This window comes from Canis aureus, chromosome 25 (genome assembly GCF_053574225.1).
Source record: "Canis aureus isolate CA01 chromosome 25, VMU_Caureus_v.1.0, whole genome shotgun sequence".
In the NCBI taxonomy this organism is placed as follows: Eukaryota; Metazoa; Chordata; class Mammalia; order Carnivora; family Canidae; genus Canis; species Canis aureus.
In genome coordinates, this window is record NC_135635.1 from 43,476,787 (window position 1) to 43,504,692 (window position 27,906).

A 27,906-nucleotide genomic window follows, 5' to 3' on the forward strand; every position below is an offset into this window, starting at 1 on the left:
ATAGATGACAAAGAATAATGAGACTTGGTGATAAAATCACTAGCAAACTCTGAAAATCAGAATGACAGTGATGATAAAGGGACAAAAAGGATATAAGGGTACTGACCACAGAAAACCACTCCAGAAGTTTTTCGGGAAGAAATAAAATGACTTTTTTCAAGATAGGAAAGCCAAGTACACAATATGCAAAGACAGAATGGAGATCAGTGTCTCAAGGGCGCAGGAAGAAGCTAAGTTTATAGAAAAAAGAATCCTTAGAAAGAAATTTGATCAGGGTCACCTGGGTGGCTCAGTGGTTGCGTCTGCCTTTGGCTCAGGGCGTGATCCGAGGGCCCTGCCTGTGTCTCTGCCTCTCTCTCTGTCTCTCTCTCTGTGCCTCTCATGAATAAATAAATAAAATCTTAAAAAAAAAAAAAAGACAACAATGGAGTCTGCTATATCATCGCTTTCTTTCCCATGTGACTTCTCTGTAGCATGCAATGCTGTTTGATAGCACTTTACCCACAATTGGAACTTCTTTCAAAATTGCAGTCAATCCTCAAACTCTGCCACTGCTTTATCCACTAATTTTATGTAATATTCTAAATCCCTTGTCATCGTTTCAATAATCTTTATAGCATCTTCACCAGCAGTAGATTCCATCTCAAGAAACCACTTTCTTTGCTCATCCATAAGAAGCAGCACCTCATTTCCTAAAGTTTTATCATGAGATTGTAGCAATTCAGTCATATCTTCAGGCTCTACTTCTAATTCTAGTTCTCTTGCTATTTCCACCCCATCTGCAGTTACTTCCACCAATGAAGTCTTGAACACCTCAAAGTCATCCATGCCAAGACTGGAAACTTCTTCCAAACTCCTGGTCATGTTATTTGGACCTTGTTTCATCTATCACAGATGTTCTTTTTTTTTTTTTTTTAAGATTTACTCATTTATTTATGATAGACATAGAGAGAGAGAGAGGCAGAGACACAGGAGGAGGGAGAAGCAGGCTCCACGCCAGGAGCCCAACACGGGACTCGATCCCGGACCTCCAGGATCGGGCCCTGGGCCAAAGGCAGGCGCTAAACCGCTGAGCCACCCGGGGATCCCCTATCACAGATGTTCTTAATGGCATCTAGAACAGTGAATCTTTTCCAGAAGATTTTCAATGTACTCTGCCTAGATCCATCAGAAGAATCACTATCCATGGCAGCTAAAGCCTTACAAAATGTATTTCTTAAATAATAAGACCTGAAAGTCGAATTACACCTTAATCCACAGGCTTAATAACAGATGTTCTGTTAGCAGGCATGAAAACATTAATCTTGTTGAACACCATCACAGCTCTTAGGTGACCAGGTGCATTGTCAATGAGCAGGATCTTTTTCTCTGAACACTAGGTCCAAACCATCTGTAAACAGATATACTGTCATCCAGGGTTTGTTGTTCCAGTTATAGAACACAGAGTTAGATTTACCACAATCCTTAGGACTCTGAGATTTTCAGAATTGTAAATGAGCACTGGCTTCAACTTAAAGTTATCAGCTATATTAGTCTCTAACAAGAGTCATCCTCTCCTTTGAAACTTCAAAGCCAGGCATTAACTTCTCTCTAGCTATGGAAGTCCTAGATGGCATTTTCTTCCAATAGAAGGTGGTTTCATCTACATTGAAAATCTGCACTTAGTGTAGCCACCTTCATTGATGAACATAGTTAGATCTCCTGGATAACTTGCGGTTTCACCTTGCATTTTGTGGTACAGAGATGATTTCTTTCTTAATCCTCATGAACCAACTTCTGCTAGCTTCAAATTTAACATAGTACTTTGAAATTGCTTATTTTATTTATTTTTTAAGATTCTGAGATGCCTGGATGGCTCGGCAGTTGAAGTGTCTGCCTTTGCCTCAGGGCATGATCGCAGAGTCCTAGAATCGAGTCCCTCATTGGGCTCCCTCCATGGAGCCTGCTTCTCCCTCTGCCTGTGTCTCTGCCTCTCTCTTTCTGTGTCTCTCATGAATAAATAAATAAAATAAAAGTAAAAATAAAACCAATTAAGCCAGAACAGGAGATCTCAAATTAGTATTCTCAGAAAAGGGCTTAAAATCATAAGTGACATATGCAGGAAAACAAATTTTGATCTATACCTCACTCCATATACAAAAATTAACTTGAAGTGACCCTACATGTAAATGTATAAGCTAAAACTGTAAAATTTCTGGAAAACATACGAGAAAATTTTTGTGATCTTGAGTTAAGCAAAGATTTCTTAGATATAACCAAAAGCACAAGTCACAAAAGAAAAAATCGATAAACCAAAGAAACTTCTGTTCTAGGGGATCCCTGGGTGGCGCAGCAGTTTGGCGCCTGCCTTTGGCCCAGGGCACGATCCTGGAGACCCGGGATCGAATCCCACATCGGGCTCCCGGTGCATGGAGCCTGCTTCTCCCTCTGCCTATGTCTCTGCCTCTCTCTCTCTCTCTCTCTCTCTCTCTGTGACTATCATAAATAAATAAAAAATTTAAAAAAAAAAAAAAGAAACTTCTGTTCTTCAAAAAAAAGATAAGCCATACTGGAAGAAAATATTGTCATATCACCTATCTAATAAAGAATTTATATCTAAAATATACAAAGAACTCTCAAAATTCAATAACAACCCAAGTTTTAAAAGTTGGGCAAAAGATTTGAACAGAATCTTCCCTCAAAGATACATAGACAATAACTAAGCACATAAAAGGTATTCAAAATCATTAGTCACTAAAATTAAAACCATGATGAACGACCATGACAAACCTATTAGAATATCTAAAGTTAAAATTCCAAGTGTCAGTGAGACTGCAGGACAAGTGGAACTCTCCTATTCCTGGCAGAACTGTAAAAACTGCTTTGGAATACAATTTGGCAGTTTTTAGAAAAAATTAAACATACACATGTCATATGACCCAGCCGTTTCATTCTAGTATTTATCCAAGAGAAATGAAAGCATATGTCAACATAGAAATTTGTTCAGAAATGTTCACAGCAGCTTAATCATAAAAAGCAAGTTAAAAACAATTAAAATGTCCATAAGTGAAGATATAATACTTGGCAATTAAAAGGAATAAACAACTAACACATGGAAAAACATAAATGAATCTCAAAGTAATTCTGTTAAGTGAAAGAAAGTAAACAAAAGTTATAAAGTTTATACTTTTAAATTAAAATTTAAATAAGACACTTTTTAAAAAGGCACACTAAAGAAAGTAGACTGGTATTTTCCTGATAGGGGTGCAATTGGGATTAGCGAAGACGGGGAATGGGATAAGGAGGAAGGATCACAAAGGGGCATAAGAAAACTTTTGAAGGTGATATGTTCATTATCTTGATTGTGACAAAGATCTAGTTTATTCTAAACATTCAAAATCCCAGCACTTGTGGGAAGGGTATGGCCATCCCCTGCCCAGCTACCACCACTATAAGGAACTCCATCAGAAATTCAACTGGCTTACAAACAGGGAGTTAAAAAAGAAAAAGAAGAAATCCCGACACTTGGTTATTCAGTACTTCCTACACACTACATCGTTATATTATTTAGAAAGAGGAAAAAAAAAAAAACCCAGATCAATACAATGGAACAACTGAAATCACCAGAAACACAACTTTTATTCTATTTCAAAGCTCAGAGAAAAGGAAAGGATTTGAATTTTCTTAAAGAAATAATACTGTATGTAAAGATTTTTAAAAATAAATATATACCTAAGAAATTCAATGTGACAGGATTCCATTTTTTTAAATCTAGAGATGACATGAAGATTCCTAAAACTTTTCGATTTGTAGAACCCAAAATAACAAGTATAAAAATATACCTCCTCCAAGATGCCTAGGTCAGGCAACTGGTTAAGCACCCAACTCTTGGTTTCAACTCAGGTCTTGACCTTGTGAGATCAAGCCTGAACGTGAGGCTCCATGCTCAGCAGCAGAGTCTGCTTGAGATTCTCTCTCCCTCTGCCCCTACCTATTATGCTCTTTCTCTTTAGAGAGATAAATAAATCTTTAAAAACGTATGTGTGTAAACATATGTATACACACATATACCTTCTCCAAACCTGTGATTTTTGTGTTCAACTTCTAAAGGAATCAAAGATGAAAGATGAAAATGGATTCTTTTTACAAGTTTAATTTTTAGTATATTCTCTGAGCAGTATCAAATACAGAATATATGACCTGCAAACTCACCATTTGAACAACAGACTCCCTTAATCTTGTCTCTTCTTCAGTCATGAGAGTCAATTCTTTGCACACCATGGCAGCCAGGCCCACATCTAAGCATTCTGGATCTGCTGCCATCTTGAAAATGAGTTCTTCATGTGAAAAGACACAATGACGCCTTAGCCGCCGGTAATGATTGACACACTGACGTCCAATGGGCAACTATAAACAAGAATTTCAAATTAAATCGCTTGCTTATAAAATATTCCAGAACAAAACCACTATCCTTTTATCATAAAAAAGAGGCAGAATAACAGATCTTCTCTTTTATCAGAGAAAAACAAATTCTATTTAAATATAAGAGGTAACTGTAAGTATTAAATTTTTATGGCCTAGCAGGAATTTCAAAGGCCTTCCCACAGAAAATTTTCACAATTTGAGATGCTAAGCTTCTAGCCTAATGCTACTATATAGGTTTTCTATTCATTATGGAGAACAAGAAATACAAGTTCCTTGATATTTAAATGAGGAAGCAAACTCCTTTAGAACAATCTAACATAAGCTGCCTTAAGAGTAAAAAGAAAGGGCAGCTCCGGTGGCGCAGCGGTTTAGCGCTGCCTGCAGCCTGGGGTGTGATCTGGAGACCTGGGATCAAGTCCCACATCTGGCTGATCAAGTCCCACATCGGGCTCCCTGCATGGAGCCTGCTTCTCCCTCTGCCTGTGTCTCTGCCTCTCTCTCTCTCTCTGAATAAATAAAATCTTAAAAAAAAAAAGAGTAAAAAGAAAAACATTCAGGTAATAAAGGGTTAAGTGGACATATTCAGCACAAAAGTCTCCACAGACCAAAAAGCAGAGATGTTATTAAAAGTTAAAAAAAGAAAACAGAAAAGGGGAGAAAAAAAGCACTATTTCAGCAATTCACATTAACTCACTCTTAATTTATTCTAAGAACCAAAAGCAAAAGACAGTTTACATTTTAGCATCCTGAAATTCTTTTTAAAACATCTGTCTGGGGACACCTGGGTAGCTCAGTGGTTGGGTTGCTGCCTTCAGCTCAGGTTGTGATCCAGGGATCCAGGATCAAGTCCCACATCAGGCTTTTGTGAAGAGCCCACTTCTCCCTCTGCCTATGTCTCTGCCTCTCTCTCTCTGAATAAATAAATAAATCTTTAAAAAAAAACTGTCTGGCCTAAAGAGAATTCAAAGTGAAATCACGAGATTATGTACTTTATTCTCCCTTAAGTGAAATAAATCACTAATCACTTTTCATAAATCATCAGACACTCTCATTAAGATAAATTCTAAAAATTTCTTTAACCAAATCATGACACTCATTATACTATATAGGCATACCTTGAAGATCCTATGGGTTCAGATCCAGACCACCATAAATTATTACAATAAAGTGAGTCAAATGAATGTTCTGGTTTCCCAGTGCTTATAAAACAACACTATATTGTAGTCTATTTTGTATGCAATAGCATTGTCTAAAAAAAAAATGTACACACCTTAATTCAAAAATACTTTCTTGCTAAAAAATGCTAACCATCACCAGAGCTTTCAGCAAATTATAATTACTAATCACAGATCACCACAACAAATAATAACAAAAAGGTTTGAAATATTGCCAGAATTGCCAAAATGTGACACAGAAACATGAAGTGAATAAATGCTATGGTGGTGCCATTTTATAAATAAAATGGTGCTAACAGATCTGCTGTCTTGACACACGGTTGCCACAAGCCCTCAATTGTAAAAAAAAAACAAAAAAACAAAAAAAACAAAAAACAAAAAACAATATATGTACAGCACAATAAAGTGCAATAAAACAAGGTGTGCCTGTATACACACACACACACACACACACACACACACACTCCCTCCATTGCTCCTCCTCCCCCCCAACCTCAATGTTTCTCTCCACTTTTCCCCAACTTATATCCTCATGTCCAGTGAAAGAACTGGGTGGTTTATTTTTTTTTTTTAATATTTTTTATTTATTTATGATAGTCACACAGAGAGAGAGAGAGAGAAGCAGAGACATAGGCAGAGGGTGAAGCAGGCTCCATGCACCGGGAGCCCGACGTGGGATTCGATCCCGGGTCTCCAGGATCACGCCCCGGGCCAAAGGCAGGCGCCAAACCGCTGCGCCACCCAGGGATCCCGAACTGGGTGGTTTAAATCAGAGTTTTAGTTTATATTTGAAAACTACGATATGAAAAAAAAAAAAAAGAAAACTACGATATGAAAGAAAAAATAAGAAAACGGATCTTTAAGAAATTTTTAGAATTCACCTCCATTTTGAGAAAGGCAGAAGATAATCACAGGAAACACATTTTGAGAATATAAGACTATCTCTGAATCAAGCAGTGTTTCCATGCTCTTTTTTTTTTTTTAAGTAGGTTCCAAACCCAGTGGGGAGCCCAATGCCGGGCTTGACCTCATGACCATGAGATCAAGACCTGAGCTGAGATTGAGAGTCAGATGCTTAACTGACTGAGCCACCCAGGTGCCCCTACATATTCTTTTAAAGGAACAATCTTTCCCAAACAAATAATTATACTTATGATTAGCAATTATCTTGTCTATTAACAATATACAACTCTTTCATTTCCTAATTCATAAATATCTACTTGTTAAACATTTCTCATATGGCTTATTAATAATGGCAAGAAGATATGCAGATCTTAACTATTATAATCTAAAGAAGCCACATAAAATAGAACTGATTGCCCACTATGACCTATAAAACCTAGTAATATCATTTTATTCCAATCTAAGGCTGCAATAACTCATTTCTACCACACCGTTCTTCTAAAGAGTTTCAAAGATTCCTACATATATCATCTAACTTGTCTGAGTTTATTAAGCGAATCTCTAAAGTATCTTTACTTATTTACCAGGTAAAAAACTTAGTTAGGCCCAGTGAAATTAAAAGAGCTGCCCACAGCCACATATCAATAACAGTAAACACATTAAAGGCAGAAACCATCTCTAATCCATTTCTGAATTATCTCTATTTCCTACCTACATCAAGCCAAGAAGCAAGTAAATCATAAACATTTTAACAAATGTTAGTTGAATTTTAAAAAACAGAGCTCAAACCCAAGGGAAAGTCCGAAGCTCAGTACTGCTTCTGTTACTTCCTAAGCCTAATAATAAGTGTTAAATTACTAGATCAGATTACTCATCATATCATTCGTTAACCAAGGAAAGAAAAATCATGAAATTTAATAAATTTATGTACCTACAGAAAACATAAGACCCATTTACTAAAAAATATTTCTCCTTGGGGCACCTGGGAGGCTCAGTCAGTTGTGTGTCTGATTCTTGATTTTGCTCAGGTTGCGATCTCAAGGTCCTAACATCAGGATCATGAGATGGAGCCCCGAATCAGGCTCTGCACTCAGGGCAGAGCCTGCTAAGATTCTCTCTCTCCCTCTGCATACTCTCTTAAAAACAAAACAAAACAAAACAAAACAAAACAAAACATAACAACTCCCCAAATGTTGAGAGGAGATCAAAAAAAAAAAAATACTAAAGGAAAAATAAAGTCAAAGAGTGAATCATAAATTTGCAGTCTTTTCCCAACCAATATGACATAATCACAACTAATTAATTTTTGATAACCACCTCATACAAAAAAGCAAAATAGCATTCATTGGCATTATCATTTAAACAAAAATATAGAGATCTCAGTATTATAGTTATCTTTAAAATAAGATTTTAAAAAGAAATTGAAAAGCCACAAAATCGTAGGAAGAGAAAAATAACCTGTTTATAGGAAGGAAAGTAATAAAGGTATAAAAACTTTAAAACTTTTTAAAATAAAAATCTTTAAAAAAAACTTTTAACTTTTTAAAATAATAATCTGAGATATTTGAAAATATGGGTAAAATGAATTCTTAAAAAGATCTGGTCATAAAAAAAAATCTAGTTTCATTATAAAATTCTCAAGTTGCGGGCAGCTCAGGTGGCTCAGCAGTTTAGCGCCACCTTCAGCCCGGGGCATGATCCTGTAGACCTGGGATTGAGTCCCACATCGGGCTCCCTGCATGGAGCCTGCTTCTCCCTCTGCTTGTGTCTCTGCCTCTCTCTCTCTCTCTCTCCTGTGTTTCTCATGATAAATAAAATCTTAAAAAAAAAAAAAAAATTCTCAAGTTGCTAAGAGGAAGCAAAGACTAGAGGAACCATTGTCTCTGAGAAAAGAAAGATTCAAAACCTATCAACTGCTCACTTAAAATTCAAACAGAATGGGGAAAATAATGAATGGATGGGAAGTAAAGAACTATAAAATCTTCCAAATAAAAACTGTAATGGAAACTCAAACTGAACTTTCTAAATTACAACAGTCACTTCACTCTCTACTGAAATATTCATGAATCCTCCCCTCCCCAGCTAAACAAATAAGGCAACTAAGATGCATTTTCCAGGGGTGTTAGTAGACGTACAACAGCTACTTGCTATAGAACAGACCCAGTCAGCAGTACAGAAGTTCACAGCTTCAGCAAAGTTGTAGCCCTGGTTAAATCCAGAATGATAGGCACGAGGAAACGTCACAACAAACTCGCCAGCACACTGATTGGTCCTGTACACCTAAATGCAAAGTGGGAACAGGGATACAAAACAAAATAAAACAACAAAAAAGAGGAAGAGATTTTTATCAGTCACTTTCAGACGCATTCTCTAAAATTAAAACAGTAAAGCATTCACCTACACTTTTCAGAAAACAGTACCAGGGTTCAAGCAGCAGCCCAAACTCTACCTTCTTAAAATAGTCACTGATAACAAATTACAATAATCCATAACAAGAAGTAGCAGACAAATTCTCAAAGACAAAACATTACTCTCACTGGGCTACTGGTTTCTGAAACTTAATACAATTTTTACAATTAAGAGAATTTTTCTTTTATTCCTTTTATCCTTCTGTTGTCAATAACAAAAAGATGGAATTTCCTCCTATTCTTGGATAATTATTTTTTTGGAAATTAACTAATTAATTAGATCACATTTTATGGAGATATCCCCAAAATCAGTTTTCCTGAATCCCACTTATTTTTATGGTAATATTTTGTGTCTTTATTTATTTATAGAGTGTTTATGCATGCCACCCAGCCACTCCAAAACTATATGTCTTTAGAAAAGTCCCAGATGCTAGTATAAATTCACCCCACTTTTGGCTCAGGTCATGATCCCATCAAGTCCCGCATCGAGGTCTCTGCTCAGTGGGGAGTCTGCTTCTCACTTTGTCCTCACCACCCCCCACCTCACTTGCACACCCACCCACTCTCTAATAAATAATATCTTTAAAGACAATCTAACACTAGGCATCTGGGTAGCTCAACTGGTTAAGTGTCCGACTCCTGATTTTGGCTCAGGTCATGATCTCAGGGTCATGTGATCCAGCCCTACGTCAGGCTCCACGTTGGGCATGTAGCCTAAGATTCTCTCTCTCTGCCCTTCCCCTCCCCTCTAAAAAATAAATAAGTGAATAAATAATCTGAAAATCTTCTAAAAACATAAAGACAAATTAACAGTACTATTACTCAAACTACTTTCTCATTAAGGTTGTGATGAATATTTGACCGTATACACCAAATGTACTAAATTTATAAACTTTGTAGTAGTGGCTTAAATTTAATGATCATTGTCATAACTAATTTGAAAAGTAAAAAAGGTAGGGCTCCAGCACGGCTCAGTCAGTTAAGCATTCAACTCTTGGTTTCGGCTCTGGTCATGATCTCAGTGGGATCAAGCCCCTTGTCAAGCTCCATGTTCAGTGGGAAGTCTGCTTGAGATTCTCTCTCTCCTTCTGCCCCCCTTCACCTTCTCTCTCTCTCTCTAAAATAAATTAAATCTTTAAAAAAAAAAACAAAAAAGGGGACACCTGGGTGGCCCAGTGGTTCAGCACAGGGTGTGATCCTGGAATCCTGCAATCAAGTCCCACATCGGGCTCCCTGCATAGAGCTTGCTTCTCTCTCTGTGTCTCTGCTTCTCTCTCTCTGTGTCTTTCATCAATAAATAAAATATTTTTTGAAAAAAGTAAAGGTTTTTATAGTATATTTCATTATTGCATATTTAAAAAGCTATAAAATATGATCTTTGGGATCCCTGGGTGGCGCAGCGGTTTGGCGCCTGCCTTTGGCCCAGGGCGCGATCCTGGAGACCCGGGATCGAGTCCCACGTCGGGCTCCCGGTGCATGGAGCCTGCTTCTCTCTCTGCCTATGTGTCTGCCTCTCTCTCTCTCTCTCTCTGTATGACTATCATAAATAAATAAAAAAATTAAAAAAAAAAAAAAATATGATCTTCAAAGATAAGTATTACTTAAAATATAGTTTAGCTAAACATAGACAGTAAAGAATACAAGATTTCTGTCAAAACCAGGATATAATGGTTTACTGAAAACAGAAGGCTATTTTATTAGATAGCTACATATAAAGTATGATTAATACTTTAAAACACCTCTTTCTTAACTAAAGAAATATAAATTCTAATTTGGCTATACGACATGTTCTTTTGCTTCCAGTTACAAAACAAGGTATGTTGTGCTTCTGTCTAATGAAAAGCTAACATAACTTTTTTTTTTTTTTTTTTTTTTTTTTATGATAGTCACAGAGAGAGAGAGAGGCAGAGACATAGGCAGAGGGAGAAGCAGGCTCCATGCACCGGGAGCGCGATGTGGGACTTGATCCCAGGTCTCCAGGATCGCGCCCTGGGCCAAAGGCAGGCGCCAAACCGCTGTGCCACCCAGGGATCCCCGCTAACATAACTTTCAAGTTAAAATATTAGAAGTAGAGACACACACACACACAAAAAAAGAAGTAGAGACACAAAAAGACTCACCGGCACACCATGCTCCATCAGTATATTAGGGTTCATGATGGTGACTAACTGATGCAGGAGATCAGGCTGGGATTCAAATAACTCAGGAGCCAGCTCCCTCATCACCTCCTCCAGTTGTTCTGCAGCATGAGATGGCACACCATACCATGTCTTTGGCTCCCCCCTAGCAAAAGAAATAACTGTTTAGCTAGGTGAGCATGGTATTAACGAGGCCAGGATCTCTCATTCAAAACCACTAAACTATAATTAATATTGCCTTGTTCCATGGTCACAGATTATACACCCCGAATTCTGGCAAACTAACTCTTAAATCTGTTCATAACAGGAGGTAAGGCAAAGGTATATAAATAGGTAAATATATACTTATCACTACTATTAGAAAAGCAATCCAAAGCACATAAACTCTTTAAGGTGAATCAATAAATAGTATCTTCAAATAGGAAAGACACTATACAAAAAATAAACATTGTTCCAAAAAATACTGACATACTACCTTGATTCCCAAGTCCACTAGACATTCCAATTATCCCCACAATGATCAAAGTTGAAGTCAACACTCTGTAGAAGACCTTCACATAACTTCATTAAGTTGAATTTTACTATCCAACAAACTAAAGCAAGGCTGGAAATTGTTGAAATATTGAAAAGAGTTCTATTTACAAATCTTTTTTTTTTTTTTTAAGATTTTATGTATTTATTCATGAGAGGCACAGGGAGAGAGGCAGAGACACAGAGGGAGAACCAGACTCCATAGAGCACCCGACGTGGAACTTGATCCCAGGACTCCAGGATCACAGCCTGAGATGAAGGCAGATGTTCAACCACTGAACCACCCAGGCACCCCTGTCTCATTTACAAATTTTAAAGACCAAAAACTTGCCATCATTAATGCACTAGACTTTAGTGGACTAGAGTTCATTTATAATACTAAGTTGTACTCCTAGGAAATGGATTTAGTGAGTGATGCTATTTATAAAAAACTGAATCTCCTAATCCTAATACAATTCAGTGCTATCTCCAACAGAACTTATACTGCAATAATGAGAATGTTCTAGGTCTGTGCTGGACAATATACAGGGGCCCTAGTCAACTGTGACCATACAGCACTTGAATGTTTCCTATAACCGACAAAGTACATTTTTAATTTTATTTAATCTTGGGACACCTGGGTGGCTCAGTGGTTAGCATCTGCCTAAGGCAGTGGCTTGGCATGATCCCAGGGTCCGGGGATCGAGTCCCACATCGGGCTTTCTGCAGGGAGCCTGCTTCTCCCTCTACCTATGTCTCTGCGTCTCTCTATGTGTCTCTCATGAATAAATAAAATCTTAAAAAAAAACAACACACACACACTTTACTTTATCTTAACTAATTTAAATAGCCATATGTAGCTAAGAGTTATATTACATAGCACGGTGACAAAGCAGAGAAACAAAATCACTTTAGTTTTCCAGTACTATGCAGTGTGATTTGAGTAGTATCTTCCAAATGGAGAAAAATATCATTTAATTGACATTATAATAATGGACAAGGAACTGGGAAAGTGTGTGGGGAGACACGAATTCACCCAAACCGTTTAATGAACACACATATAACAGGCATTTTTAGGGAAAATGTTATTTTAAAAAAAATCATTTAATGATTTCCAAATAAGTATCATTTGGTTTAAAACTCTAGGCTCTGCTGCATGCACATACTTTAAAGGGAAGGGTATCTGAGATGTATATATACTTAGGACCTCTACATTTCTCAATATATTATCCTACTTTGGGTAGGAAATACTTTTAAATTCAGTACTTACTAATACATACCTAGCATTATTACACCTTTAAAAAGGTTACTTAGCATATAACAAAGATCATACGTACCAGTGTAAGTAGTTGATAGAATAACTCCAGTGATCTTCAATGTGCCAGCAGAAAGAAGAGAAACACATTCCTACATAGAGCCATGGCACCTTCATACCAGAGATGTCTACATTAATATGTGCAAGAACAGACTGCTCTAGGACAGGCATATTATTCAAATTCCAACCAGAAAGTGCATATTCCTATAAAGAAAAAAAAAAGATGTAAATAAATACAAGATCAGAAATGACAAGTGTCCAATACAAATGTCAAGGGAATCTTAAAAAAAAAAAAAGTAAAAATTATATATAATATTTACAATAATCTAGTCCATAGAATCTGTGCTCTTTGCTCCCTGCAACATGTAACTTTTATATCTATTTAATCCTATCTCCTGTCTAGGTGGTATTTAGATTTCCCTTTCCCTGAAATAACTATTTCAGATACCTCTGGTTTATTCTGAAGCATATGAGCAATTTTTTAAACCACTCCTCCCTGGCTCATTAGTAAAATAATGTGAGACTCATTTCAAGATTATATTTCATTTTACCCTCAGTAGCCTAACTTCTCAAAATGTTTGCCACATATTTATAGAATGGTGTCAGATACTATGAAACCAAAAAATAAGACACATAATCCTCCATTTACACCAACACCAAAGACTTAGATGATACAGAAAGTCAACCATTATCACCCCCACTACAAACACATCCAGAAATATTAAATTCTAACAATAACAAAAACATTTGTTTCCAAGATGAATTCAAAAGAAAAAAGAATTTCAAGTTTCCAGAAACAAAGAAAGGAAGGGAAGCCAAAATCAAAAAGGAAAGCTCTTGGGATCCCTGGGTGGCGCAGCGGTTTAGCGCCTGCCTTTGGCCCAGGGCGCAATCCTGGAGACCCGGGATCGAATCCCACGTCGGGCTCCTGGTGCATGGAGCCTGCTTCTCCCTCTGCCTGTGTCTCTGCCTCTCTCTCTCTCTGTGTGACTACCATAAATTTAAAAAAAAAAAAAAATTCTAGCTATCATACACAAAACAAAAAAACAAAAGAAAACAACTTCTTTAAAAAAAAAAAAAAAAGGAAAGCTCTTGTCTGAGTTTTCTTTTTTTTTTTTATTTTTTTTATTTTTTTTGTCTGAGTTTTCATTGAGGTTTCTGACCAGTTATAAAGACTGGACACCAAGTTTCAAAAACCTATCCCTGAAACCATGTAAGTAAAGCCCTCAAGTGCTTATCATCCTTGTGGAGAGCAGCTCTCAATGTGGGATCTAGGGAACCTAAGACTATTTCAGGGAATCTGCAAAGTCAAACTATTTTCATAATAATTGAAAGATATTATTTGCTTTTTTCGCTCTTGTTCTCACAGGAACATAGTGTGAGTTTTCCAGAGGATACATGATAATGTGACATCACAAGAGATTGAACAGAGTGAATGCAGAAATAGATAAGAGAATCCAACTGCCTTCTTTAGGAAGTTGTTAAATACTGAACCTGGATGCCAGGTACTAAGGGAAGGAGGGAAGTTCATCATTATGTGTACTTTTATACATTTTAAACCTTGCTTAGGGAATCTCTGGGTGGCTCAGTGCTTTAACACCTGCCTTCAGCCCAGGGCATGATCCTGGAGATCCGGGATCAAGTCCCACATCAGGCTTCCTGCATAGAGCCTGCTTCTTCCTCTGCCTATGTCTCTGCCTCGGTCTCTCTCCTCTGTGTCCTTCATGAATAAATAAATAAAATTATTTAAAAAAATAAAATAAAACTTTGCATAATACAGAGTTGAAAAAATAAAACCTGCAAAGTAAGAGGTTTAACAGCCAATGACCAAGCTGAAGAGAGAATGTGTCAACGAGAACTCAGATTTGAGGGTATCTAGTATCCATAACGTAGCACAAAAGAATGAAAACTCTATGAATAGTTAAGAGTCACAAAGGATAGAATAAGAAAGTCTAGCACAAGCTTAAGTAGGAATTCCATTAAGAATTAAAAAAGACATGGGCAGCCCCTGTGGCGCAGCAGTTTAACGCCACCTGCAGCCTGGGGTGTGATCCTGGAGATCCGGGATCAAGTCCCACGTCGGGCTCCCTGCATGGAGCCTGCTTCTCCCTCTGCCTGTGTCTCTGCCTCTCTCTCTCTCTATGAATAAATTTTAAAAAATTAAAAATAAAATCTTAGAAAAAAAAAAGAATTAGTAAAGACATATGATCCATACCTCAAAAGGCTTTTTTAAAAAGATTTTCAGTTGTTTTATTTTTTTTAAAGATTTTATCTATTTATTTGAGAGAAAGCGAGTGAGCACACAAGCAGAAGGGGCAAAGGGAAAAGCAGACACCCCACTGAATGCACAGAACCTGATCCAGGGCTCAATCCTAGGACCCTAAAATCGTGACCTGATCTGAAGTCAGACACAACCAAAAGGCTTTCAAGAAATACTACTCAACATATTTTTTAGTTGGTTGGTCAGTTGTCTGAAAACATAATGAATCTAGTTGAAGAAACAAGGCCTACATACAAAAGTTTCAAGACAAGACTGTATATATTAAGCTCCACATACAGATAAAAGAGTAATTTCTTGGGATCCCTGGGTGGCGCAGCAGTTTGGCGCCTGCCTTTGGCCCAGGGCACGATCCTGGAGACCCGGGATCGAATCCCACATTGGGCTCCCGGTGCATGGAGCCTGCTTCTCCCTCTGCCTGTGTCTCTGCCTCTCTCTCTGTGTGACTATCATAAATAAATAAAAATTTAAAAAAAAAGAGTAATTTGTTTAGTTCTTCAGAGAACAACAGTAATCAGCATAGGTTTGCATCATTAAGAAAACTTCACAGAAAAAGAAGAACCTGAGTACAGTTTGGAAAAACAGATAAGCTTTGGTAGTAAATGACAGAGAGAAAATATACTGTTCTGGATGGTGAAGAAGAAGAATGGAATAGTCACACTCAGAAATATAGGAAATAAGATTAGAAAAGAAGAACCTTGGACCTTTAATCTTAAGATTCAAACTAAGAATTTTGGATTTTATCCTGTATTCGCAAGGGAAATAAAACAGAATTTGAAAAATGAAACAACATAGTATCTTTAGGATTTTTAAACCTTTGATTAAAAAAAAATTTCAAACATAAACAAAAATAGAATTGCATAATAAATTCCCAAAGACCTCCCAACCCTAAAATTTAAAATTTTAAATTTTAAAATTCCCAAAGACCTTCCAACCCTAAAATTTTAAATAAAAGCAAAGCAGTAAGCAGAAAATGGTTAACATTAACAGGCTTAAGACTGCTATTCTTCAAAAAGCCTTCAAACATTCTATCAGCTGGTATCTGCAAATGTATATGATAAACAGTTCCCTACACTAATACAGAGTGATTCATGATGCCTAGACTGTATAACGTGGTTAATGTACACTTGCATTCCCACCGGGAGTCTGGGATTTTAGTATGTGTTAAGCAGAGAGTGCCTATGTCATCAGCCTCCAATAAAAACCTTGAGCACTAAGCCTCTCATGAGCTTCCCTAGTAGGCAACACTTCATACATGTTGTCAATTTGATATTAGGATATCCTGTGTAACTCCACTGGGAGAGGAGGACCCTTGGAAGGTTCTACCTGGTTATCTCTGGACTTGGACCATACATCTTTCCCTTTGTTGATTTTTCTTTGCATTATTTCACTATAATAAATCACAGCCATGAGTCCTTCCCAAAAAATCATGGAACCTGGAGATCGTCTTAGGGACTCCCAACACAAGTAGTCATTAAGTAAGACTATGACAAGCATCCCAACATGATGTGATAGGACCTAGACAAGGATGGTAGCAGTGAGTATGAAAAAGAGGGCAAAAAAAAAAAAAAAAAAAAAAAAAGAAAAAGAGGGCAATCCTACAAAAAATGAAAAATGAATTAAAGAATTTAGTCAAGGATTTATTATGGGAGCAACAACAAGAAAAAAATGTTTCCAAGGTTTCAGGTTCTATGCCTATTTTTATTCCTCAGAAGCCTTGTTGGTAGAGCACACTATATTTATAAGACAGATTTTTTTTTAAAGATTTCTTTTTATTTATGATAGACAGAGAGAGAGAGAGAGAGAGAGAGAGAGAGGCAGAGACACAGGCAGAGGGAGAAGCAGGCTCCATGCCAGGAGCCCAACTTAGGACTCGATCCCGGGACTCCAGGATCACACCCTGGGCCAAACGCAGGCGTGAAACCGCCGAGCCACCCAGGGATCCCCAAGACAGATTTTTTTTTATAAGACTGATATATTAGCTTCAGAAGTACTTTCCTAGTAAACCATGATACCAGAGAAATATGCTGGCAGATATCTATCAAGAGCAACTCATACAGAAGTTCAACGTAAATATATAACTCCTGGTGAAAAACTAGTAGTTATATGCTATTCTAATATAGTAACTTTCAGAGAGGAGTAATGAACTGATAATAAATCTAAGAACTCCAATTGTTTTTTTTTGTTTTTTGTTTTTTTTAAGATTTGAGAGAGAGAGAGAAAATGCGCTTGGGGGGACGGGCAGAGAGAGAAAATTCTGAAGCACACGCCTCGCTGAGCAGAGAGCCCAACTTAGGACTCAGTCTCACTACCTGGAGATCATGACCTGAGCTGAAACCAAGAGTCAGCTGCTCAACTGAATGAGCCACCCATATGCCCCTAAAAAGTCCAAAGGTTTTATACACACAGTCTAATTAGTCCTTAAAATCCTTTTATTAAAAAAAAATCCTTTTATAATAAATTGGTTCTCTCATTCCATCTTTCAACACAAAATCAGGATCCTGAGAAAAACAGTACTGCTTAGAAAATAAATGGTAAATCAATGACCCAGTCTAGAAAAAAAAGTTGTACTACCTGTCTCTGCTTACTACCGTTGGTTAAAGCCCAGCATTTCTCCACATTCTTTCATAAGGTGAATACAGCAAAAGTAGAAATAGAGGGCAGCCCCGGTGGCTCAGCGGTTTAGTGCCGCCTTCAGCCCAGGGCGTGATCCTTGAGACCCAGGATCAAGTCCCACATCAGGCTCCCTGCATGGAGCCTGCTTCTCCCTCTGCCTGTGTCTCTAATAAATAAATAAAATCTTAAAAAAAAAAAGTAGAAATAGATAAATGAATATCCATTCAAAACTCAAACATGGAAAAGGATTAATATGTATATTACTAATCATTAGGTTTAACAGTCAGAATAATCAAAAATTCTATGATCGTCTCTAAGATTAGAAGATATAAATATACATTCAAAAACAACTTAAAAATTCAAAACAAACAAAATTCAGAAAAAGGCAAGAGCTATATATAATGAAGTAATTTATTATATTATTCAATATATATTATTATATATTATAATTTATTATATTACTCTTTCCAGTAATTTAAATTGCTTACCATTTGGCAACAGGAGGGTATAAAGAAACTCAGATTGATGCATCTCTTTATATTTATACAAACCACCCATATATAATTTATTGTTCTCCATCTATTGTAATCATTCTTTTTATCCCTTGGTAAAACCCAACGTGTATTCTCTAATCTATATTATCCTAACCTGATTATTGTAACCTGTACTCTACCTTCACGGAGGAAAAAAATCAATTAACAAGGCTAAAAGAATAGAAAAAAGTCAAAAGATATACCTTTTGATCATAAAAACAAAACAAAATGAAAACTTCACTCAACACATATTAACTGCTCAGATATAGGTTGGCATAAAACACAATGAGATGGTACCATGAATAAACTGGGTAATTCTATAAGGAATTAGGATGGACTGGATAGGGCCTGAAGGGACTCAAAAACAGAAAACAAAAGGCAAATCAGGTACAAACCATGTAAGTGGTATATTCCATTTCTGTTCAAAAAGGAGTATGTAAGGGACGCCAGGATGGCTCAGCAGTTAAGCTCTGCTTTCAGCTTAGGACATGACTCTGGAGATCAGGGATCGAGTCCCACATCGGGGTCCCTAAGGGGCGCCTGCTTCTCCCTCTGCCTGTGTCTCTGCCTCTCTCTCTCCCTCTGTCTCTCATGAATAAATAAATTTTTTTTTTTTTTAAAAAAAGGAGTATGTAAAAGGGACAGAGCTTGGGTGGTTCAGTTAAGTGACACTTGATTTCAGCTCAGTCACAATGTCAAGGTTGTGAGGTTGAGCCCCCTTTAGGCTCCATGCTTGGTGGGGTGTCTGAGATTCTCTCCCTCTCCCTCTGTTCCTCCTCCCAACACCATGCACTCTCTAAAATAAATAAGTCTTAAACAAAAAACAAGTCAATAAAAGGAAATATGTAATTTTGGATGTGTAATATATAAATGCTTATATAGACATATCTAGAAGGATGCACAAGAAGATAAAATAGGGTCTTCCTCTGTCACACTGAAGATTTGGGTAAGAGGGAGACTTTTAATTGCAAAGAATTTCCAGCAGTGGTAATATGAAGATGATGGGCAATTCCCCTCCACAGGAAACAAAGATAAATCTGGACAAAATTACCAAAACCACCATTTCAAGGCAGTAGAAATCAACTAAAGGAAAACAAAAATTGAGAAGCATTTACTGCTGAAAGACTAAAAGAAGCCTGAATAAAAACCTTTCCCTCTTTCTCTGTGTGTGACTATCATAAATAAATAAAAATTAAAAAAAAAAAAAAAAAAAACCTTTCCCAGATAGGCAAGGACTGAAAGAATTCATTGCTTAGCAGACCCACACTACAAATAAAAGCAGTCCTCCAGGCTGAAAGAAAATGAACTCAAAAGGTAACATGGATCCCCAAGAATTAAAGAAGAACATCAGAAATGATAAATTTGTAAGTAAATGTGTAAGTATATATGAATTTTTTCTTTTAATTTTTTTAAAAGGTGGCTTAAAGTAATAATTACTTTGCTTTGTTGCTGTATGTATACAACATGTAGATATAATGTATAAAAATACACAAAAAGACAGTAGAAAATGAAGAGACACTTTCAAAATTGCTATATTCACCAGAATCAACATGAAGTAGGCTGTACATTGTCAATAAAACCATTTTTAAAAAGATGCATACTATAATTCTTAGAACCATTAAATACTAAAAAGTATACAGCCAAACAAAAAAATCTGGAGAAAGTAAGATGGTATTATGAAAAATATCTGTTTAACACCCAAAAAAAGGCTACAAAAAAGAGAGGAACAGAACACACAAGACATGTAAGATCACAAAATGACAGACATAGATCAATCATAACAATAATTATATTACATAAATGGACTAAATACTCTAATCAAAAGGCATCCCTCAGACTAGATTTTAATAAAGCAAGATCCGATTATATATTGCCTATAAAAGACACACTTTAGATTCTAAGATACAAAGAGCTTCATAGGGGATCCCTGGGTGGCTCCGCAGTTCAGTGCCGTCTTTGACCCAGGGTGTGATCCTGGAGTCCCGGGGATTGAGTCCCACATCGGGCTCCCTGCATGGAGCCTGCTTCTCCCTCTGCCTGTGTCTCTGCCTCTCTCTCTCTCGGCTATATTTTTAGCTGTACATCCTATTACACTATGTAGCCGCCTTTTTTTTCTTTTTGTTTAACCATGTGTAACTCTTTTAATAGGAAATAAAACTCTGAATCACTGCCAATTATAGAGGGAAAGAAAAAGTGAAAAGGATCAAAATAATGAGAAAAAGAAATGAATGATTATCTTTTTTTTTTATGAATGATTATCTTAATTCAGCTCTGTACACAGGGGTCATCCCCAAAGTTACAGGATTTCATGTTACAGTTTAAACATACCTGAAAACCTATCTGCTCAGATATTGAAGGAAACTTAATTTGAGACCTATCAATGAAATGTAATTTTTTTAAATTCTTAAATCATCTTCTAGATTCTCAAACAGAAAGAGCTAGGTAAAATTCTTTTATCTGGAATCAAAGTTTTAAACTAATTAAATTGGTTTTATAATGCAAAGTTAAATTCTTAAAGGTACCTTGTATTGTTTTTAAAACAGCAGATCATTTATAACATCCAAATCCTACATATTTAATATTTTAAATGAATATAAACCCTCAAGATTATAGAGAAAGGTAGCTTCTACTGTGCAAAACGTAAATCAATTTGGGGTAAGTTTGAATTACTACTATCTGCTCTGCACCTCTTCTTCTGGCAGCATCTTTCTCCGACCATCCTTTACGGGAAATCCACTTCCAAAGTCTTTTGAGGAGATATCAGCTCCATACTCTACAATAACATCTTCTTCAATGCTGCTCACCAGCCGCCAGAATTCCTTTTCTACCAGTTCTGTAGGAACCATCTACACAGGGAAAACAAAGATTACAGATTACTAACTCACTATAACCATAACCTTCTAAAACATAATATGCAGGTAAAGTGAACATAAACTCATGATAAAGTGAAAAAAATCTTATTTTCCAGAACTGAAAAGACCAGGGTCCTAGGTTTTTTCACCGAGGATGGGAAAAGCTAAAGACAAATTAGATGGTCAGAAAAACATAATAAACTTTCACTGCCTTTTTCTGCAAGCTATTTCCCAGTTAAGAACTATAAAGATGACCCAGGACATCAAGGAGAAAAAAGAAAATGCAAAAATTAAGGCTGAATTTTAATAGCTTTGGCAAACTTTTTGGATAAGGATTTTAAAAAGCCCAAGATCCTCAAGGAAAAGAAGCAAACTTCATATCACAAATAACTAAACAGAAAGCAACTGTCACATACTTCATGCTTTTCTATAAAAGATTACTCACAGAAGCCTAATAAAAAATTCAAAGATCAAAGAAGATTTTTCAAAAACGAGTACACTGCCACATTAGCGAGTGAAAGAAACAGATGCCAGGCCCCTTACCTTTAGATTTAATATTCTATCATCTTTTTCATGCTGTTTCCCAAAAAATGATGAAAGCGAACCAAAAACTTTAGACTCAAATAAATCTTCATACCTCCCCAAATGGACCTAAAACATAGATACTCACATGAACTGGCATATTGAAATAATCAGACTTAAAATTATCTGCCATCTCTCCAAAGCTCTGAAGTGTATACTCTCGTACAGCTTGTTCAAATCCAAAGGCCTCTCGAGGTTTATTACATTCCTAAGAACAAGAAATACCCAAGGTTAACTCACTGAAAATGAACTGAACAAAATATTAAGGCTCACAGGCATTACCTTCTTTGATCATTTCTCTAAGTGAAGCAAATCCAATCAACCTTACACAGCAAAACAAGTGTTAATCACTTGCAATGTACAATTAGGAAATAATGTGCTAGAACCTCAGCTGCATTTTCAGAGCCTTCCAGTAGGAAGATGGTAACAAGACAGCTTCAGAACCTAAGACTGGCTTTTAAGCTCTGACACCAAGACAAACACCTGCAGAGCTACCAACACGCAATCAAGCCCAGGGATGCCTACGATTCTGAGTTTCTCAGTGGATGTAGCTAAGGACAAAATAAATGTTCATGGATGAAGGAAAGATAATGGATAGAGAGACACCAATGTATTCCAAGAATATTTAATTATAGGAATGGATGTTTCACACCATCAATCACCCTGACCAGTATCTTAACACAAACTAGCAGAGTAGAACTGCTTCTGAATCATCTAACCTTGAGAATAATAACTGAAACCTTTGAATACACCTAGATACAGTCCAGCCAACTCCTTCCCTTCCACGTTCTATCACAATATTTTGTTAAAAAAAGTAAACAGATTAGATATTTCGGGACACTAATCTTTCAGTAAGAATAATTCAGTATAATTGGGATACCTGGGTGGCTCAGTGCTTGAGCATCTGCCTTTGGCTCAGGGTGTGATCCAAGTCCCTTATCGGGCTCCCTGAGAGGAGCCTGCTTCTCCCTCTGCCTGTGTGTCTGCCTCTCTCTCTCAGTGTCTCTCATGAATAAATAAATAAAATCTTTAAAAATAAATAAATTTTTTTAATTCAGTATAATTAACTAAAAACTTAAATAAGCAAACAGATATCATTAGTTTACCTGGTAATGTGAAAACTGGATGCATAAATCCTAAGTTCCAGACTTTCATGTCTGATTTTTACATTTTTATAATTTAAAAAAAAGAAACCTACAGTCCTCTTCATTTTTATTATTTTGCAGGAATAAGAATGTTCTGAACAAAATTATCATTCATCTACAACAATTAACAGAATTATCTAACCAACAGTCAGAAAACAAACTTTTGAAAGGTAAGCTGCCACAATACAATTATATTTTCATTCAAAAAAAAAAATTATATTTTCATTCAATATTGCTCTTAAAGAAATCCTAGAGATTTTAAACACTGAAGAACAAAGTGAGGGCTTTTGAGAATGAGTTTACTCTGTGTGTGTATGTGTGCATCACTGCTGCTAATTAAAGACAAGATTTGTAAAAGTTAGGCTTGTACCTCAGCAACACACTTAGGACATCTCCAATCTCCTTTGGGCACATCAGGTAGTGGGGGAATTAAACAAAATGTATGATAGCTGTCATCACATCCATCGCACAAAAGCAATTTATCTTCATTATTTCCCCGACCACAAAACATACAAACATAGAGATCAACCTGTTAGAAAACAAACAAAATAAAATAAAAGTCTATTTTCTATAATAAGTAACTTAAATTTTTACCAGGAACTCCTTAATTGAAGCAAACAAAATAATGTATGCTGAAGAGTACACATAACTTAAATCCTGAATATTTTTTATATAAATTTAAACTGCTTTTCATAAAACTTCCTCAATTTCCTCAATGCTTCTACAGGCAAGTTAATAAAAGTGTATCAAGTTATCAGAATAAAGACCACAAATCCAGGTTACTTGAAAGTCAACTTATATAAATAAAATATACCATGTCATCCTTCCTATACACAACACTCTTTGGAAGAGCATGAATACTGAACATGGTCTACAATACAGCTCAAGAATTTACAGATTCATATTCATTCTCTCACAAGGTATTATGTGAGTATGACTTAGGGGAAGAATCAATGTAAACAGACAGAGCAAGGTTCACATTACATAAACAAGAGCTGCAATTTTAGATTTACCCTCTAGTCTTCTAACCAAATGAACTAAACGGCATACCAATATATAGCAAGATAAAAAGTGCAAAACTAAAAAAAAATCCTTTCCCTCCTGACACATCTCAGAACACTTACAAAGTTAACAGAGAGAGTTCCTTTCCGTTGTCTCATTTGCATGTTAAATGCGTCTGACCTGTTGGTAACTTTTCGTCTTCGGGAGACCTCATCTTGAAATAAAAATAGTTATATAATAATAGTAAAAACTAATGTTGAGAGCCTACTATGGACCAGACACTATTTAAAATAATTTAAATTAAATCTCAAAACACTATGAGGTAGATATGCTATTATCCCCATTGAAGATAAAGAATCTAATTTATAGAGAAGTTAGGTAACTTGCCCAAAATCACACAGCCAGTCAGTGGCAGATTTGGGTATCTAATCCAGGCAATCACGCTCGAGAGCTTCACTACTAATTCTATACTGCTTGGATATAGTACTTATAAGTGACAAATTTGAGACTAGTTTTAAGATCACTGCCAGTCAATGCAGTAAGTACAAGTATGAAAAAGATAATTAAAGCACTTAATTCTTAAAAGGGTGATAAGAAATATAATGTATTTAGTAGGTCCTATCACACTGAATGTTTTTAGAGTGATGGGACACTATCATCTGACCCTCCAGAGTTCTCATCCACAATCTGAACTGTGACTTAATTTCTCTTATCACAAAATGGGTAATAATTAATACAACTTGTGATTATAGCATTTCATTAAATTCATATACATTAAAAACAATTCCAACACAATCATTGTTAAACTGAGTTTTAAAATTGACACATATGTAGAGAGAATAGTGGAACTTCATCTTTGCATTTGCAATTTTACTCATGAAAAGTTTCAAACATATTAAACTGAAAGTACAAGGCTTTCTTCAAGCAGTTTATTTAGAAGTGGCATAATATACCTAAGCAATTATGGAAAAATAACAAAACCAGAATTAGAATTTAAGTCATAAGCTCTCCACGGTACATTTTGGTATTAAATGTTGGAGAATCCTGTCTGTGAATTTAAAAGTTTAAGCTAAAAAAAAAAAAAAAAAAAAGTTTAAGCTTTGAAAATAAATAAATAAATAAATAAATAAATAAATAAATAAATGTATGTATGTATGTATGTATGTATGTATGTATGTTTAAGCTTTGGATCGCCAAGTGAGGATGGTTCATTTCACCATCCTCTCATAAACTAGCCTTTAGAAAACTATAAATTTCTGTGTCACATGTTAGACATGGAAAAGGAAAATTTCTCTCTTCCAAATATTATAAAAATTCAATAATTCAAAAATTCAATAATATGCTTCCTCAAACCTTAAATTTAAGATTATCTACCATAAAAGGTAATCTGCCTAGGAACCACATTGCAAGTTTACACTCATAAGAAAATCCCAAGGCCGACTGCAATTCAAATATTATTTGAATCTTATCAGAACCATATGGCTGTACCTTATTTCTTTTCATGACTGAATAACAGATTTTACCTTCTTTATCTTTTGCTCCCATTGCTAGGCCCACGACCTTAGGCCCAGCCCCAAAAATTCGAAGTTTCTTCAGTTCCGTGTTCCTGTTCACTTCTCCAGATTCTGACTAAAAATAAATAAATAAATAAACAAGACTCACATTATCTAATCATTCTGATGCATGTATTTATTTTCTTACCCGAGAAAAGTTTCAAGATCCTCTTCAAAATGAAGAAAAAATTATTTGATTTCTTCTCTCTAAATCCACTCACTGTCTCATTACAATAGTTGAACAGTCATCCAAGCACTATGCAACACCCAGCTTCCTTTCCACAGAAGAATATCTTTATTAAAAGCACAGTTGTCAATTAGGTTCTGTCCAGAGACAAATACCACTGGTAATAATCAATATAATACTGGTAATAGAAATCCTCACTTCTAACTTGCTAATGAACACCCAATTTGATCAGAAGGCAATATGCCCATCTCATGAGACAAATAATGATTATCCTAAGCCAAGCATGCCACTTCTTTTTGCTGGGGATAACCTAGCTAGGTGTAGAAATGTTATCCTGGTTTAGCCAATGAGACATGGAGAACATCTACTAAAAGCCTCTGGGAAGGATTTTCAACCTTCTAATAAAAGAGAAAGCTTCTCAAAAAGTAATAAGCCTTTTGCTCCAACTTTCTTTCCTACTGTTAGGAGATTCAGCCTGGTAAAAACCTGGTGCTAGACTGTGTAGCAGCCACACTGCAATTAGGAAGAGATACATTACCCACACACTGAAGAAAGCAAGGCAGAAAGATGGAAAGCGCCTGGGCCCTTCATGGCACTGTGCAGTTGCTGAATCAATCCTAGAATTACCTATTTCTGGAAATCTTACATGGAAAATGTGTCCTTACATGAAAATTGTGTTGTTAATGTTAAAGCTGATATCATTTGGCACTCTAGTACTCAAAGATGGGACCATCCTGATAGATGCAAGTGTTACATCGTGAATTCAGATGGACCGTACACTCTGAATGTATACTAAGTAAATAACCAAAACTTATTAAAAATATACTCAATAAGAATAAAAAGAAACCAAGTAAAATATAAGCTTTATAAACCTATGGCTATAGAAGAACCAAACAACCTAAAAAAAATCAAAAAATAAATAAAAAATTTTAAAAAAAAGAACCAAACCAAAATGGCATTTTTATGTATATACCTTTTTTTTTTAATTTTTATTTATTTATGATAGTCACACAGAGAGAGAGAGAGAGAGAGAGAGAGAGGCAGAGACATAGGCAGAGGGAGAAGGAGGCTCCATGCACCGGGAACCCGACGTGGGATTCGATCCCGGGTCTCCAGGATCGCGCCCTGGGCCAAAGGCAGGCGCTAAACCGCTGCGCCACCCAGAGATCCCGAAATAATAAAACAACATTATCTGATCTTAATGGAATAAAAACTAGAAATAACAAAATAAAAAAAATCAGGGCGTCTGGGTGGCTCAGGTGGCTAACCAGTTGCCTTCAGCTCAGGTCATGATTCCAGAGTTCTGAGATCAAGCCCCTGGCAGGCTCCCCACTCAGTGCGGAGCTTGCTTCTCCCTCTCCCTCTACCACTGCCCCCTGCTTGTGCTTGCACATGCATACTCTGTCTCTCTGTCAAATAAATAAAATCTTTAAAAAAATAAGTAAAAAATAAAGACTTGTTAGAAATCTTTAACTTCCTATTAAAAATGATAACAAAAAAATATTGTAAGTCAGAATCTCAGGAATAAGATAAAGCAGTGATCACAGGAAATTTTATAGTCTTAAACGTATCAGGACAGAAAGAACAGAAATAAATGAATTAAGTTTCTAACTCAAAAAGCTAGGAAAAGACTACAACATAAACCACAAGAACTGTGAGATGCTAGATTAGAACTGGAATTATCAGTCGAGTTCTGAAAATATAAACTCATAATGTTTTAAATTTTATTTCCCAGACCTAACCACTAAAAGGGCCTACAAAAGCAATGGTATCCCATCAGAAACAAGCACACCTTGTGCTCAGATCTTGGTTTCTAAATATTACTTCACACTAAAATGAACCAGAAATGGCTGATGCCAGGTCTAAAGCAAGGCATGAAGACAGTGAGCCTTTTTGTGCTAAAAAGTAAGTAAGAGATTACTTAGATTACCAAGATTATCAAAAAGAAGTAAGAGATGGTAGGGGATCCCTGGGTGGCTCAGAGGTTTAGCGCCTGCCTTTGGCCCAGGGCATGATCCTGGAGACCTGGGATCAAGTCCCCCGTCAGGCTTCCCGCATGGAGCCTGCTTCTCCCTCTGCCTGGGTCTCTCTGCCTCTCTCTCTCTCTCATGAATAAATAAATAATAAAAATCTTAAAAAAAAATAAAAAAAGAAAAAAGAAAGCATGGGAGAAGAGTTCTCCTTTTAAGAAAAATGCTGGGACGCCTGGGTGGCTCAGAAGTTAAGCCTCTGCCTTCGGCTCAGGGTGTGATCCCAGGATTGAGTCTCACTCTGGGCTCCCTGAATGGAGCCTGCTTCTCCCTCT

The 27,906-nt window shown here is 36.4% G+C and overlaps 1 protein-coding gene across 2 annotated transcripts in view; it reads right to left on the bottom strand.

The window, feature by feature from the left end:
- KDM5A (lysine demethylase 5A) overlaps positions 1-27,906 on the bottom strand; it is an 86,601-nt gene that overhangs the window by 40,436 nt on the left and 18,259 nt on the right. For both annotated transcript variants that reach the window (XM_077871538.1, XM_077871539.1), the window contains exons 6-14: positions 25,385-25,490; positions 23,984-24,075; positions 23,230-23,388; positions 21,803-21,922; positions 20,968-21,126; positions 12,876-13,057; positions 11,011-11,173; positions 8,643-8,762; positions 4,192-4,386 (exon numbers count right to left, since the gene is read on the bottom strand). In XM_077871538.1, the coding sequence (XP_077727664.1) occupies positions 4,192-4,386; positions 8,643-8,762; positions 11,011-11,173; positions 12,876-13,057; positions 20,968-21,126; positions 21,803-21,922; positions 23,230-23,388; positions 23,984-24,075; positions 25,385-25,490 (1,296 nt within the window). The remainder of the gene's footprint in view (positions 1-4,191; positions 4,387-8,642; positions 8,763-11,010; positions 11,174-12,875; positions 13,058-20,967; positions 21,127-21,802; positions 21,923-23,229; positions 23,389-23,983; positions 24,076-25,384; positions 25,491-27,906) is intronic.